Below are 17,837 nucleotides of genomic sequence, written 5' to 3' on the forward strand. Positions count from 1 at the left end.
ACGGCGAGCGATCGCACGCTTCTGTTTAAAATCAAGGAGTCGCTCTGTGGTTCTATTGTACCGGTACCTGCCCCATGCAGCGCGTTTCAAACGTACTGCACGAGCACAAGCAGGAGACCACCAAGGCACGCATTTCTGAGAATGCCTGCCCGAAGTTTGGGGTATAGAATGAGAAGCTGCGGTGAAAACGGAGGACGAGAAGAGGTGTAAAAGCTCATCGATGGAGGACGAAGAAGGAACCTCTTTAAAAACAGTCAGGTGTGAGTAAAGGTTCCAATTTGCCCGATTAAATTGCCAGCGTGGGGTGCGAAGAGGTGGCGAATATGAAGGGGAAGTAAGAATGATTGGGAAATGATCACTGTCATGTAAGTCCGGGAGAACAGACCAAGTAAAGTCTAATGCGGCGGAGGAAGAGCAAACTGAGAGATCGATGCAAGAGAGAGTATGAGTCCGAGGATCAAAATGGGTGTGAGTACCTGTATTTAAAACATGGAGGGGGTGGGTGGCAAGAAAAGCCTCTAACTGAATTCCTCGGGAATCACAGTGAGACCCTCCCCAGAGGAAATGGTGGGCATTAAAATCACCAAGTAACAGAATCGGTGGCGGTAATGACGAAACAAGGAAGGCAAAATCCGGAATAGATAATGCCCGAGAAGGAGAGAGATATAAAGAACAGAGCGTATACCACCTATGTAAGTGGATACGGGCTGCTGTGTAATGCAGCGAAGTATGAACAAATAGCTGATGGTACGGAATATCAGTGCGGAGAAGAAGGGCACTTTCATTAAAGGTCCCATCAGGAAAAGGATCTGAAGAATACAATAAATTATAGCCTGAGATGTGAGAAATAACAGCAGAGTGTAATTTTGGTTCCTGTAAGCAAACACCAACAGGGGCAAACTGGGAGAGTAACATCTGAAGCTCACCCCGATTACCCCTGAGGCCGCGTATATTCCACTGTAAAAAGGCCATGATTGGCAATGATAAAGATACTTGAAATCCGCAGGTAAGGGTTCCTACGGACTAGAAGGGTTAGAAAAGTCCACATGCGGAGGCAGTGGAAAATGTTCAAGCAGCGAAGGAACGGTGCGCTGTGAAGAAAGGAGTTGCGCAGATGGAGCAGAGGAGAGAGGAAGAGCGGAAGGTGGATCAGTGTCCATTGATGGTTTGGTCTCTGCAATATATTCAGAGATTGCTTCAAGTGTTTCGGAATTCAGAGATGTCGTATGGGAGACAATATTGGGAATGGTAGGGGGAGGATGAGTAAAGATTGGAACTGTATTGGACTGTACCAAGGTAGGGGGGGGCGAAAGGGTGGAGGGAACTGGAGAAGCGTGGCAGGGGACAGAAGAGACAAGAACCTGGGAGGTGGCAGAAGAGGAAGAAACTTGGGAGGGAACAGGGGAGGAAGGTACATTACGAGGAGGAGGGTGAACCTCTGCACTTGTAACTGAGCCAGTGAGAGGGGAAGAACTAGGGACAGAGACAGGGAGGGTAAAATGAGGAGGTGGAAGATGGGTAGGAGGTGTTACCGGACCTTTTTTTGACTTTTGAGAAGTAGAGGGACGATTGGGAAGAGGTGTCGTACGAGGTCTCGTCGATACTGAGGCTTGTAAGAGAGAACTCGAAGAAGCGAGATTAGACTGAGGCGTTGAAGTAGGGACGTCTGAGCCGAGGACAGCAAAAGGATTAGATACAGGAGTGATTATGGGAGAGGTAACCACAGAGGTGGGTGTAGAAGATGGGATACCAGAAGTGGGGGGACGTTTTGAAACACGGGAATAAGAAACACGTGGGAGTCTCCCTTGGAGGCGGAGATGAGAAACTGCCATGGCATAAGGGAGACCTTCTGTCTCTTTGAGGTAACGGATTTCCCGCTCGTTTAAATAGACCTGACAACGGCGAGAGTACGAAGGGTGAGCCTCATGACAGTTAAGGCAAGAGGGAGATCGATTGCAAGACGTATTAGAATGGTCATCGGCACCACAGACTGGGCATTCGGCGATAGATCTGCAATATTTCGCTGGATGGCCAAATCGCCAGCAATTTCTACACTGTTGTGGTGTAGGGATCACCTTTCGAACTTGTAACCGATGTCCTGCTATATAAACGGAGGATGGGAGTTCTCGGCTGTCAAAAGTTAAACGAGCCACATTGCTAGGGTATCGTCTCCGCCCACGGGCAGGAAGAACGTAAGTGTCTACCTTGAGGATTGGGAGATCTTGGAGTTCCAGCTGTTCTAGAATGTCGGTGCCACATGTCTGGAAATTTTGTTGAACTATGGTATGGGGCAGAATAACGGTACCACTACAAGAATTGAGGGAATGATGTTTTTCAAGGGTGACAGGAACAGTATCTATATGGGTAAGACGAGAGAGCTCACGAGCCTGGGTAGCATTCTGTACGGTAATGATGCGCGTACCGCTCTTAAGAGCATGAAAAGAAATATCTTTACCAACATGGCGTAGGAGTGCCTTGCCAATACTATGGTCAGAAAGATAGGCAGTAGAGGAAGTTGGTCGTAAAGTGAAGAATTTAGTCCACTGTTCAGTCTGAAACTGAGCGTGGAAAGGTAGTGAAGGACGTGTCGATCGTTTCTGAGAAGAACGAGAAGGTGAAGGTGGAGAAGTATCATCAGCAGGTAATTGTCGTTGACGTTTAGGCGTGGGACCAGAGTTGGTCCGACGTGGAACGGGTCGGCGATTTGAAAATTGCCGCACCGTAGAGGGAGAGGCCGGAAGCATAGTCAGAGGAGAGCGAAGGTCTGATAAATCGAAGGAGTCAGTCGAGGCCTCAGTACCTGAAGCGGGTGAGGAAACAGCACCGGCAATAGGTACAGAGGCATGAGGAATGTCTGAAGAGTGGTCCAAAGACGAGGCGGGGTCAGAACGGGGTGCGGTATCAAGAAGGGGCCCGGGGGTACCAGGTTCATGGACTAGGGCTGCCATGGTTAGGTTACTTCTTTCTTTTTGTTTTTAAGAAAAAAAAAGAAAGAAGAAAATAAAAATAAAAAAAAGAAAAAAAAAGGGGGGACCGGGGAGGGATAGTTCCTAGGAGGGATGAAAGGGCCAGAAATCTCCCTCCGCGCCCAAGAGGACTCGACACCGCTAGTAGCGCAGATGCAGCATGGAACCCGTGCCATACCCTACCCTTCATGCCAGTAAACCAGCAATCTGGGATAGCAACCTCACATCTGCCGAGCTACCTCGGTGGACAAAAGAGAGGGCGGCCGGATATCCGCCACAAAGCATACCTCCTTCAGCCACCACCCCCGGAATCCGAAAGGTGGCTTCCAGAGCTACACCCGTCGCCCAAAAGACACCCAAAGCTACTCCGGGATACCGGAGAGGGATCGGGACATCCCTAGGCAATCCAGATTCCACGGCAAACTACGCCACCGCCAAGAAACCTCAACGGAATGGGATGGACCCCGGTGTCCTTTCTCCTACCTAGGAACTAGCGCGCCTGTGGGAGAAATCCCAAAGGACAAAAAGAGGAAGGGCAAAAGGGAGGAGTGGGGAGGAGGAGGAGGAAAGGAAAAAGGGGAGGATGGGGAGGATGGGATAGGGGAGGGGAGATTGGGGGGTAATTAGGTTCGGTCTGAGGAAGAAGACCGATAGGTCTAATTCCTCAGACCAAGAGCCTCTTCACCACGCCAAGGAGCCCCCCTTGAAGAGGGGGAACTTGCACAGCAGTTTCATCTGCAAGCAAGAGTTGTTTTACATGTCAATTACTTTACAATTATTTTTGCAAACATTGTAGTTCAGACTATGATTGGAGTTTAGGGAAAGCAAATAACTATAATAGATGTTAAGTTTATTGACCTGGTAGAAATGGAAGGCAACAAATGCTCAAGACAGCAGTATAAGAGGCTATTATATAAAATAAATTTGAGATCCAAAATAGCAGCATTTAAGATCAAAACATAGCATAAATAATATATCCTCTGGGTAAGGAAATTAAAAGTAAATGTCACTTATCAAGCTTGACTAAACAATTCTGACAAGCAAAAGGTAATACACTGAAGACAGGTGTCCTTAAGACCAAACTAGAACACATCCATAGCTGGTATGCATGTAAGAAAATTTACATCCTTAGTCAAGCCATAAATGCCAAATGTTCTGGAACGAAAAAACACTCATACTGTACTTGAAACACATTTCGTAAGGCTAGAGTTCCAGGGAAAACAAAATTCCATAACCCATTTAGACTAGGCTATTAATGCCAAAATATGGTTCTAAGTACAACTTAAAACATGAAGCTACCACAAAAATTATACTATCTGGCATAAACATTTAAAACACAATTTACTAGTAAACTATGTAAGTCAGCAACAACTTAAACATATCCCTAAAATTTATTTTTCAGGTAATATTTGCCGGCCTAAGACAAATATGGGCCAAAATTTGCAATGTTTACAAAGAACACTTCTTAAATTATGAAGATACTTGTATCAGCATAAATATATAACATTATTAATATCACTAAAATACAAAATGTTCTTGGAATGTTCTCAGTAATCGTAAAAGTAAGGGGCAGTGTAATATACTATCGTCAAATTCATGATCGTGATGTTACCATGTTCAGAGAGCAACACGTGCAGCTTTATTTTTTTTTTCTTTTTAAGTGGTATGAGAAAGTATTCAATTCAGTAAAAAGTTCAACTGGAAAAATAACCTTACACTTCTGTAAAATTTAAACAATTTATGAGTATGAAATGTTGGTCACAACTTTTTCATGTACGTACACCTTTTCTTTTTTTTTTTACTATTTCAAAATGAAATTATTTATGCCACGAGAAAATAATATAGTGGATAACACTAATGCCCACCAGTTTTGCAAACCATTTGAATTTCAAAATAAGGCTTTCACTAATATAAGTAGGACAGTAATCACTGGGTAACTACACTGTAATTCGGCCTTGTGCCATATCAGTTTTTCTTTTATATGGCAAGCCTGCATACAAAATAAGCAATCTGTACAATCTACCTGCTGTATAGCCCTTGTGGCTTAGCGCTTCTTTTTGATTATAATAATAATGTACAATCTACCATCATGTTAACCCTTTCACTGTCTAGACCCCCAAAATTAATATTGCTACCAGTGTCCACTTAAAAAAAAAGTTCTTTTGAAATGGTAAATCTTTTTCTGAAGGTAATAACACCAAAAATACGAAATCTGATGGAAAACTCATGGAATTATGCAGGCGCAGAGTTATTATGCAATAGCAATTTTGCCATCTTTAAATCCTATATTAAGTCGATTCCGCTGCTCCACTCTACTAAATTCTTAGCTATTTTGCAAGTGTGCTTTCTCTTCTATCGAATGAGCACAAGATACAACCAATTCCACTATTACAACTACCTTATAAAGTGCACAGAAGTCGGTAATTTGGCCAATTTTACACAAATTTCAAAAAACACCTATTTAAAAATGTGCAAAATAAACCATAAAGACATTCCTGGCACTAAACCATTTGCTCTGTTCATTTATCACATCCTCAGGCCCCTCCTCTATTACACTTGCCTTCCATTTTGAATTCATAATCACACAAAAATATTTACTCCATTTCCTGGATAATAAAATATAATCAGGAATGATTTGTCGTGGATTATGGCTCTAATAATTTAATCAAGAGCTATTAAAAGCTGACAAAACAGACTGGGAGGTGCAGGAGGGGCCTTACCCTTTATTAGGAAAATCGGTAAAAAATAAATATTTCCACTATTTTGAGCCCGATTTCAAGCTACTTCTGGTCCTGAACCAACCAAAATTATTTCTTTCAGTATTATGTCTTCCATTTTATCAAATGATACCAAGATATAGCCAATAAAACCCTATTATTATTATTATTATTATCAAAAAGAAGCCCTAAGCCACAAGGGCTATACAGCAATAAAACCCTAGAAAGCAACTCAAATTCACTATTGTAAACCAAACATCAGTGTTTTGCTTTTCCCCATGTAATGCATTGGGCAGGTTTTTTTTTTTTTTTTTTTTATACTGTACACACTCGCTATACAGACTCATTCTCTCGTATCTAGGCCAAAATTTACCACTCATCTTAGCTGAGCGAGCTGTGCTCATAACGTAGAACTACACGAGGGACCTTGGCGTCAATGACGTAGTTCTAAGTGATGGCCACTGAAAGGGTTAAAGGCAAGTGAAGAATACTTCCTTGCTCATCATCTGTACTTCCTATTTCAAATGATTATGTCTACTATAGCTAATCTCAAGTGATGTATCACTACTGACCCATTATATCACCCATCTGTATTACCTCAACTGCATTTAGATAATTCTATCGCAGGTTGGTTTTCTCGCCCTAATGTACAAGATATGCAATCTGAGAGCCTCAACTCTACACCTAATAAAATTTAATGGGAGTAACTAAGATAATGAGCTGCCTGTCTAAGTTACTTCTGTGAACTATATTTCTATTTAAACTCTTTATAAAAATGTACAAATAGTTTATTTTAATATTTCTCTTAACATAGAAAAATATAAACTAATGCTTATAGATAAGTACATGACATGAAAGCACTATTAAGCAAATTTTTAGTGTATTATATTACTTTTTGTATTAACTGATTTTTTTTTATTTGCCCAAGCTTAGGCGGCCTTCATGAAGATCCTTGAGTGCATGATCATATCTGGGAGTACAATACAGCAAAAGAATAGGTTACAAATTCACTTCAGTTAGCTCTTTCTTGACATGAGACTGTTTTAATTACAAATTATATAACCCCAAACTCTTAACTATGCATCCTACAAGTCAAAATATCCGAGACTGCAAGAGAATAACAATTAGGAGTTCAAGACTGCAAGTAAAATTTCTTAATATGCATCCGCTTATTTCTTTGACAAAAATGTTGAAAATTTTCACCTGCATTAGTCCAGATGGCCAATTCTTGCAAAGAGAAATACTAGCATTTTAAAGTAAATTTGGAAATACACAAAAAGGCAACATGCAGTTGTAACACCACCTTACCCCAGGACCCCAAATCTCATTCCAAATAAGCGTGCTAAAGATTATATACATAAAAAAAAATGCATTTATCAGCTGGGATTATATGATGTACAGCCAATTTGTTAAAAAAAAATGTCAATGAAGGAAATAAATTATGCATTTATTAAATATGTATAGATGGCATGTAATTCTGTACACATTCTGAAATACTGATCCACTGTATCAAAACCAAACTTCAGGCTAGTACAGTAATAAGAGGATACTGACCTAACAACAAATATACATTTCATCACTAGTACTTAAAAGCTAATTTAGAGAAGAGATTCACAATGCTATAAAAAAAAAAAAAAAAACTCCAATGTGTGTGTGTGTTTATTTTATATATAATATAATAATATATATATATATATATATATATATATAATATATATATATATATATATATATAATATATATATATATATATATATATATATTATTATATATTTAGCAATTTTATGTATGTATGTAACCATTTGAAGTTCTTTCCATTAACCCATGGATGGCTCATGTTCAAAATCCTTCTCATAAAGTTTCTATGGTTTATTCATCACTCTTGATTCTGGGTTCTTTGCTGAAGAAGGATTCTGCCTTGGCCAATGGTGCTCGTATTTTAGTCTGAAAAACAGATTACTGTATAATATAGTAAACAAACATACACATAATTAATAAATTTTAATTAAAATATTCCCCAGGCTTTTAATGACCTAAACACCTGTATTTGCATGTCAATTAATTTACATACCCAATTTTTTTTCTCACTAAATAGTATCCACCCAATGACACTCATATCCTGAAGATAAGAATTTACATATGGATGCATCTTGAAATGTACTATAATTCCAGGAACCTAATTATGAACAGTACTTTCTTAGATAAATATCTTCTAAAAAGTATTACTTGCCCCCTTGGAAACTAAATAGGAAAACTATTTGTGCATATTTATAAAACCTGTTCAATTACTTAATAAAATGGAAAAAATAGATAGCTGTAAAGTCATACTCACTGACAGTTACTGCAGTGGGTTAACACAAGCCAGACGTGAAAGAGAAGAGATAAAATTAGGTTAGTAAAGTCTGTCTCCATTGGAATAAGCTCTCTAGCTGTTTCTTTTAAACCAGCCATATATCAGTTTGTATAACCTTCCCTTAAAGCTAAGCAACTATTGTTTACTTGAAGCCTGTGAAGTACAATCTAAACCAAAATACATATACTTTTAGTTATATAAATTATAAATATCAGAAAAAATAATGTGTATTTCACACACCCTGTCTAACTATGAAAATTAAATCAGTTGAAGGAAGAGGGATTAATCTTGTCTATCCTCAGTTGAGTGAGAGCCAACAAGAAAGATCTGTACAGTATAAACAAACTTGTAAATTAAATAACATAAAAATAAGTATAAATCCTGAAATCATAATACAAGAGCAATGCTGAAACTAATTAGACCCACAGTGTTTCCAAAGCTCAGTTACATGCAAATTCTTAACCAAATTGAGTACATATACAATTACATATATATATACCTCAATCAATGGGAACATACTGAAAACTATTTCATACAGATTTCAGACATAGAAATTATTATAATAAAAAAAAGCTAAACCTACAAGGGTCATACAGCACAGCAGGGCAGGTAAGGGTGCAGGGGTACTGGGCAGGGAGAGGGATTACTATTAGGTCATAGAGTGCAGCAGGGGTAGAGGGTAGCAAGAGACTGAGGTAGAAAGGGCTGTGAGGAGTGCTAGAGGCATCATCATCATCAGAGCTTGTGGAGTAAATCAGTTGCTGTCAAAAAGTCAATGAGTGTGTCTGGGTTAAAGGAGGGTCCATCAGCAAGAAGGGAAGGTAAAGTAAGGGCAGTAGAGCGGTGACGACGACGGAGGTAAATTCTGCATGCTCGTTGAGAGAATGGACAGTCCAACAGAATATGGCTAACAGAAACTGGAACCTGACAATTCTCACAGAGTGGAATAGGGCACCTCTCCATGAGATACCCTTGAGTAAGACTAGCGTGGCCGATGCGAAGACGGGAAAGAGTAGTCTCCCAACCTCGACACTGATGACAAGATGATGGCCAGACACCTACACTTGGTTTAACTTTTAAAACTGTCCAAACATAGATCTACATTCACGTGCGGGGGGCTCCGAATGTACATCTACGTTTCTTTTACATGCTTTCAAATGGGGAAAATAAAGGTTGGAACGCTACGCACGTGAACGTAGATCTATGTTTGGACAGTTAAGGGTTAATAGAATGTAATTTGTTATGTAGCAGATCAGACCAATGTTGTTGCCAACAGGTGTGGAGGTAGGTAGCAATAACAGCAAAATATAGTCTGTGAATAGAACACCTCTATATGAAACTGGGAGGTCATGTACTGCTGACCACACAGCAATGTCTGCCTGTTCATTGCCCTGTACATCAACATGACCGGGGACCCAACAAAATACAATATCTTTGTGCTTGCTAGAGATACGGTATAACCAAAGTTGGATACAAAGAACCTGGGGATGAGATGTATCAAATTTTCTTATAGCCTGTAAAGCACTAAGGGAGTCTGAAACAACCACAAATGGTGACACAGGCATAGATGCAATATAGATAAGTGCTATGACAAGAGCGAATGTAGGCAAAGAGAAAAGGACAGAGTAAACAGGGGCGACAAACAAATAAAGAATGTCTACTAACATCAATGACTATCCTATATATGGAAGGATTGTGGAGGTCATGAGAGCGAACATAATAGCGAAGGCAACGAGCGATCGGTCAAGGATGGAATATCTGCCTCTTCATAAAAGCTCTCAACCAGTGAAGAGCGAAAAGCAGAGGCATCAATGTAATAAGTGGTGATGGGTGGGATTAAGGCTAGAAAGAGTTGCAGGAGAGGCTGCTGAACATATCTAGTCGTCAAAATCGAGTTTCGATAAAATCAGGGCTGAATGTAGTCAAAGGAGAGTTCTATGATCAGCCCCCCATGAAAGATGAGCGAGGGTTTTAAGCAGGCTCAGCCAGCTATGACAAGTTGCCTTCAGAGAGGTAATGTGGGGTTTCTAGGATAACTGACAGTCAAACAGAAGGCCTAGAAACCTGACCGTATCATGTTCTGGGATATGCGAGTCATATAGATACAATGGATGATCAGAGATGACAGAACGTCTAGTGAAAGTAATTAGGCGAGGTTTAGTACTAGAAAATTTAAATCCAATTGGAAACACGGTTGACCGCATTCTGGAGAGAAACTGCAATGAGGTGACAGTCAATGCCTGCTCAAGCTATAGCAAAGTCATCAACATACAGTGATGAGCAAATATTAGATGGAAGAGTAGATGCCAGATCATTTTGTAGCAAGGGGAAAAAGTGTTGTGCTCAGAACACATCCCTGGGGGACACCAGCTTGGAAATCCAGGGAAAGCATATTATTAACCTGAGCACAGAAATATCTCTCAGTTGAGAAGTTCTTAAGGAAAAATGGTAGACTGTCTTGGATGCCTAAGGAGTGGGCCTGGGCCAAGATGTTATACCTCCAAGTTGTGTCATATGCCTTCTCAAGGTCAAAAAAGACAACAACAGAATGGTTATTAGCAAAGGCATTACGAACATACGTATCCGAGCGTAGTAATAGGTCAACAGTAGAAAGGCCCTTACAAAAGCCATATTGACTAGTGGAGAGATTATAGTGTCCCTCTAAATACCACATCAAACGTCTATTTACCAGACGTTCCATCACCTTGCAAACTGTACTGGTAAGAGCAATGGGATGATAATGAGGCATCATGTCCCGTGGTACCCAGTTTGCAGAAAGGGAGAACAATGGTAGATTTCCACAGCTGGGGAAGAACTTGTGACCAAATAAGACTAAAGAGTCAAAAGAGGACAGCAAGAGCTGGCTGCTGCAAACTCTGTAGCATATGAATATGAATGCCGTTAGGCCCAGCTGCCAATGATTGGCAAGCGGAGAGCATTTCCTCCAGTTCCAGAAGTGTAAAATGCACATAAGACTCTTCTCTGATAGAAGAAAAGTTTAAGGGCTCTAACTCTCTAGCAGACTTGGAGGAAAGAAACGAGGGGCATAGATGGAGCCCCTGAGAGATACAGACAAGATGATTCCCAATTTTGAGGGTAATGTCAAGAGGGTTTGCTATAGCAACACCGGAAACCAGAAGAATGGGAGCCGGGTCAGGAGAGTATTTACCACTCAGTTTCCATACTTTTTTCCAGACTGCACTCAGAGGAAGCCAAAGTGATGGCAGAAACATAATCCCACCAGCAAGTGCATTTAGCATCATGGATGACACAGTGGGGTGACTGCTCTCTTCTGCTTAAAATCAAGGAGTTGCTCTGTGGTTCTACAGTACCGGTACCCACCCCATGCAGTGTGTTTCAAGTAGATTGCCCGAGCACAAGCAGGAAACTACCAAGGCACACACCTCTGAGAATGCCTGCCCGAGGTTTGGGGCATAGAATGTGAAGCTGCAGTTAAAACTGAGGTCGAGATGAGGTGTAAAAGCTCATCAATGAAGGACGAAGAAGGATCCTCACTAAAAGCAGTTTGACATGAATAAAGGTCCCAATTCGCTCAAATTGCTGGCGTGGGCTACAAGGAGGCGGTGAATACTAGGGAAAAGTAAGGATGATTGGAAAATGATTGCTGTCATGCAAGTCTGGGAGGACAGACCGGGTAAAGTCTAGTATAGTTGAGGAAGAGCAAATCGAGTGATCGACGCGAGAGAACGAGTACGAAGATCAAAATGGGTGGGAGTACCCATATTTAAAACACGGAGGGGAAGAGAAGCGAGAAAAGCCTCCAACTGAATGCCACGCGAGTCACAGTGAGACCCCCCCCAGAGGAAACAGTGAGCATTAAAATCGCCAAGTAACAGAAGTGGTGGCGGTAGAGAAGAAACCAGAAATGCAACATCTGGGATAGATAATAATATGTAATAATAATAATAATATCTTTATTTCTACAAGTACATGTACACCTACCATCCGACTTACGGCCAAGCTTGGTTCCGACCAACCGGTCATAAGTCAAAATGGACGTGAGTCAAACCTTTGAAAACTGCCGACATACTGAGTAGGGCATAATGTCAAACATTTCCTATATAAACTACCTACACAGTACTGTAATGTAATGTACAATCATTATTTCATCCTTTTTACCATAATTTACTTCTATTGTTATATTTTACTTATGTACTGTATATAATGTATACATGGTAGTGAACTGTATTGTAAATTTTACATCACATACAGTATCATATGTCACTGTTATCTTTATGTACTGTCGACACAGTGGAATGGGAGAATACCACTGGTAGTGTCATCCTGCCAGAATGTAGTATAACTTATACCCTAAGTAAAGAGAAACAACTCTGGAACATGTGTAATACGTATCCGGCTGGCTGGCCGGGTGGGTGGGTGGTTGGTTGGCTGACTGACTGACTGAATGTGGCTGTCTGTCTCTCTGTATCTCTCTCTCTCTCTCTCTCTCTCTCTCTCTCTCTCTCTCTCACAAGTGCACGTAAGTGAAGTTACCATACACAGTATAAATTACCTAGGATAACCCAAAAAATCCAGACAAAGTGCTATACAGTGGATCTGTGCTCCAGTGCCCTGAATTAATAATAATAATAATTATTATTATTACAATAATACATATGTACTAATATTAATAATAATATTATTAAACTATATAATAATCATGTCCACTCATTACTTACCTTAAAATAACTGTAGTCTTAATGTAGAGTGAGAGGTGAGTAAACAAGATTAAATGAATAAACGAGAGAGAGTGAGGGTAGAAGTTTCACAAGTTATGTAAACAAATGTTGTTGTTGTTGTTGTTGTTATTACCAGCCCGAACACGAATGGTTTTTGTTCACTCTGTTAAGCCGACCAGAAAAAATCTCATATTTGTTAATTTATATGTTATGTAGCATGTTTATTATATAATTTTGAAAAAAAATCATAGATGAATTAAGCAAAATGTCTATATTAATGTTTTATACACATTTAATGCACCTCAGTGATTATTATTATCATTATTAATATGGTGTCTTCAAGACCAATTACACTCTTAATGAGTGGCTCTGAGACAGACAAGCAGACAGAAAGACAGACACACAGGTAGACAGAAAGACAGACACACAGGTAGACAGAAAGACACACACACAGGTAGACAGAAAGACACACACACAGGTAGACAGAAAGACATACAGGTAGACAGAAAGACACACAGGTAGACAGAAAGATACACACAGGTAGACAAAGACACACACAGGTAAACAGACACACAGGTAGACAGAAAGACAGACACACAGGTAGACAAAGACACACAGGTGGACAAAGACACACAGGTAGACAGACACACAGAGATACAGACACACAGAGATACAGACAGACACAGATATACAGGCAGACAGATACAGACAGGTTTATGTGCAACACTGAAAACAAATAGAGAGTTCGAGAGTAAGATCCTTTCTTGCCACAATCTCCAGTGCAAGATTCAGACTTCATCTTAGGGGCCATGGTGAAATTTACTGTCCAGTTAGTACAGTTAATACAGTATGATGCTGCTGATAGGGCAGGGTTACTCAAATTGATGCTGCCTGCATGACGCATTGCCGCCGCGAGTATTGTCAAATATTGTACAGCGGTGTGCATCAGCCGGCACAGCCCAGCTGCCAGATGCACAGTCGTAAGTCGAGTGGATGTATGACGAGCAGGTCGTAAGTCGGATGGTAGGTGTACAAGGTATACAGGCCTAGCTGACATCAATGACATACTACTATACAGAAAGTCGCTTGTTATGCAGAGCATTTTGGGCAAATTAGGTCAGTTTTGTCCCAGGATGCAACCCACACCAGTTGACTAACACCCACGTACCCATTTTATACTGATGGGTGAACATGGACAACAGGTGTCTTAATGAAACATGTCCTAATGTTTTCCAGCTGTACCAAGGATTTGATATTCAGACCTCAGGGTGTGAGCTAAGTGTGCTAGCAATCAAGCTATGGGACACCTCAGGTAGAGAAAGATACAAAGAACAGATTGTATACCACTCATTCAAGTGGATGTGGGCTGCAGTGTAATAAAGCAAAGTATGAACAAAGAGCTGATGTTATGGAATACCAGTTGGTTTAGAAAGACACGTAAGCAAACACTATGCCTCTAACAGAGACGATGTAAGGTATGCCTGTGTCCTCCACAGAAACTCCACGGGGCATTTGATGAACTGGAATGAGGCACAACTCGTTCTCACCGAACCAGACCTCAGACGCCAATGGTGCCTAGAAGCCTCACTAATCGCTGTCACCGACACTATAGAACATAACACTGGAAACTACAAAATTTCAAAAACATTGGCATACATGATACTTAAGCACCACCAACCCAACAGCACAGGAGTCGCATGATTTCATCATCTCCCCGTCCTCATCCCAACATGACATTCTTCAGGTCACCGTGCGTCACTCACACCTCACTCTCCGCCTATATATATAATGTCTTTCTACCTCTGTATGTTGTAAGTGATCAAGGTCCCAGGACCGAAACGTTTTCTAATAAATACATGTATGTCATAGTGTTTGCTTATGTGTCTTTCTAAACCAACTTGTCGGTATTTATTACCAAGGTTTATACCATGGAATACCAGTGCATATAAGAAGTGCACTTTCATTAAAGCTTCCATCGGGAAAAGGATCAGATGACTATAATAAAACATAGCCCGAGATGGGATGGATAACAGCGGAGCATAATTTGGGTTCTTGTAAACAAACACAAACAAGGAAAATCTGGGAGAGCAACACCTGAAGCTCACTCCGGTTACCTCTAAGGCCATGGATATTCCACTATAAATAAGCCATGATTTGCGAAGAGAAAGATGCAAGAAATCTGAAGGCAGAGGTATCTATGGACTAGAAGGGTTAGAAAAGCCCACATGTGGAGGCAGCGGAAAACACACAAGCAGCGAAGGATTGGGACACTGTGAATAAAGTTGTGAAGATGGTGAAGAGTAAAGAGGAAGATCAGGAGGTGGATTGGTGTCCATCAATGGTCTAGACTCCTCATTATATTTGGAGATAGCTTCAAATGTTTCAGAGACAAGGGCATTGTATGTGGGACGATATTGGAGCTGGAAGGAGGAGGGCAAGTAAAGATCAAGGTGACGATGGAATGTACCAAAGTACGGGGGGACGAAAGGGTAGAGTGAACTGGAGAAGAAGCTTGGGAGGGGACTGGAGAAGAAGCTTGGGAGGGGACTGGAGAAGAAGCTTGGGAGGGGACAGAAGAGGAAGTGACCTGGGAGGGGGCAGAAGAGGAGGAAACTTGGGAGGGGACTGGAGAAGCAGCTTGGGAGGGGACAGAAGAGGAAGTGACCTGGGAGGGAGCAGAAGAGGAAGAAACTTGGGAGGGGACAAGAGAGGAAGGTACTGTACAAGGAGGAGGATGACCCTCCACACTCGTAACAGAGCCAGTTAGTGGTGAAGAACCAGGTACAGAGACTGGAAAGGAAAAATGTGCAGGTAGAAGAAGGGAAGGCAGGGTTAAGAGAGATTTTAACAATAGGGATTTTTTGGACTTCAGAGAAGTAGAGGGGCGATGGGGAGGAGTTGTTGTACGAAGTCTTGTAGACACAAACTTGTGCGTGAGAAGAGGAAGAGGTGAGAACAGAATGAGGTGTTGAGGTAGAAACCTCTGAGTCCAGGGCAGCAAAAGAATTAGAGACAGGGGTGACTGTGGAAGGGGTGACCACAGAAGAGGCTGCAGAAGCTAGGGCCCCAGAGGTGGGGGGGGTCATTTAGTAACTCAGGAATAAGAAATATGTACAGGGAAGTCTCCCCTGGAGGTGCAGATGAGAAACTGCCATAACATAAGGAAAGCCTTCTATGTCTTTGAGAAAATTAATTTCTCGCTCATTTAAGTAAACTTGGCAATGGCAAGAGTAAGATGGGTGAGCCTCATGACAATTAAGGCAAGAGGGAGGTAGACTACAAGATGTATTGGTATGGTCGTTGGCACCACAGACTAGGCAATATTTCACTGGATGACCAATTATTATTATTATTATTATAATCAAAAAGAAGCGCTAAGCCACAAGGGCTATACAGCGCTGCAGGGTAGGGAAGGAAGCAAGGGAATTGGATGGCAGAAGGGAGGGGGGATGATCAGCAGGTTACAGAAAACAGCGGGGCAGGGGATAGTACGGGGGTAGAGGGTAGCAAGAGATTCAAGTAGAAAGGGCTGAAAGTATCAGAATTTGTGAAGTAAGTCAGTCGTTGTCAAAAAGTCAATGAGAGAGTCCGGATGAAAGGTGGGTCCATCAGCGAGAAGGGAAGGTAAAGAGAGAGCAGCGGGGCGAAGACGACGACAGAGGTAAATTCTGCGTGCTCGTTGATAAAGTGGGCAGTCCAACAGAATGTGGCTGACTGATAATGGAGCTTGGCAATTCTCACAGAGAGGAGCAAGACGCCTCTCCATGAGATATCCATGAGTAAGACGAGTATGGCCAATGCGAAGACGGGAGAGAGTAGTCTCCCAACCTCGACACTGGTGATAAGAAGACGGCCAGTAACCTATACTCGGTTTAATAGACTGAAGTTTGTTGCCGAGCATAGTAGACCAACGTTGTTGCCAACGGGTGTGAAGGTGGGAAGATATTACAGCAAAATAGTCCGTACATGGAATACCTCTATAAGAAACTGGTAGGTCATGTACTGCTGACCGCGCAGCAGTGTCTGCCTGTTCATTGCCCTGTACGTCAACATGACCAGGGACCCAACAAAAAACAATATCTTTATGCTTAGTAAAGATGCGGCGTAGCCAAAGTTGGATACGGAGGACTAAGGGGTGAGGTGTATCAAATTTTTGTATAGCCTGTAAAGCACTAAGGGAGTCTGAGACAACCACAAATGATGACACAGGCATAGATGCAATACGGATAAGTGCTGTAAGGATGGCATATAATTCAGCAGTAAAAATACTAGCTGAAGATAGTAAATGCCCTTGTACGACGCTGTCCGGAAACACTGCTGCGAATCCTACGCCGTCAGAAGACTTAGAGCCATCTGTGTACACAGCAATGGCATGAGAATGAGAGTGAAAGTGGTCAAGAAAAAGAGAGCGGGAAGCGACCGTAGACAGTTGGGCTTTCGAGCAAGGGAGGGAGAAAGAACAGACTCGAACAGCTGGAACTTCCCAGGGGGGTAGGGAAAAGTGAGATGCTACATGTACATAGAAAGGTGGTAGTTGAAGAGAAGACAAGAGCGAATGAAGGCGAAGAGAGAAGGGACGGAGTAAGCAGGGGCGGCGAACAAATAAAGAATGTCTACTAATATCAGTGACCATTCTATAAATGGAAGGATTGCGGAGATCATGAGAGCGTACATAGTAGCGCAGGCAATGGGCATCACGGCGATCGGATAAGGATGGAACGTTCGCTTCTGCATAGAGGCTTTCGACAGGGGAAGAGCGAAAAGCACCAAGGCATAAACGTAATCCTTGGTGATGAATGGGGTTAAGGCTAGAGAGAGTAGCAGGAGATGCCGCTGAATAGATCTGGTCACCATAATCAAGTTTCGATAAAATAAGGGTGGAATGTAGGTGAAGGAGGGTTCGACGATCAGCTCCCCACGAAAGATGAGCAAGGGTTTTAAGAAGGTTCAGCCGGCTGTGACAAGTTGCCTTCAGAGAGGTAATGTGAGGTTTCCAGGATAACCTACGATCAAAGAGGAGGCCCAGAAACTTGACTGTATCACGTTCAGGGATACGTGAGCCATAGAGGTACAAAGGATGATCGGAGATGACAGAGCGTCT

The 17,837-nt window shown here is 41.8% G+C and overlaps 1 protein-coding gene across 4 annotated transcripts in view; it reads right to left on the bottom strand.

Annotated features, from left to right (window-relative positions):
- Positions 1–3,803: 3,803 nt before the first annotated feature.
- Positions 3,804–17,837, bottom strand: part of l(2)gl (LLGL domain-containing protein l(2)gl) — a 312,112-nt gene continuing 298,078 nt past the window's right edge. For 2 of the 4 annotated variants that reach the window (XM_070084441.1, XM_070084439.1), the window contains 3 exons: positions 8,016–8,363; positions 5,052–7,627; positions 3,804–4,989 (listed from right to left, as the gene is read on the bottom strand). Coding sequence is in view for 2 of the 4 variants with exons in the window: in XM_070084439.1 (XP_069940540.1) it covers positions 8,319–8,363 (45 nt within the window). In the remaining 2 variants the exon portion in view is untranslated. The remainder of the gene's footprint in view (positions 4,990–5,051; positions 7,628–8,015; positions 8,364–17,837) is intronic. The other 2 variants (XM_070084440.1, XM_070084438.1) reach the window with 1 other exon arrangement.

Source organism: Cherax quadricarinatus, chromosome 13 (assembly GCF_038502225.1).
Source record: "Cherax quadricarinatus isolate ZL_2023a chromosome 13, ASM3850222v1, whole genome shotgun sequence".
In the NCBI taxonomy this organism is placed as follows: Eukaryota; Metazoa; Arthropoda; class Malacostraca; order Decapoda; family Parastacidae; genus Cherax; species Cherax quadricarinatus.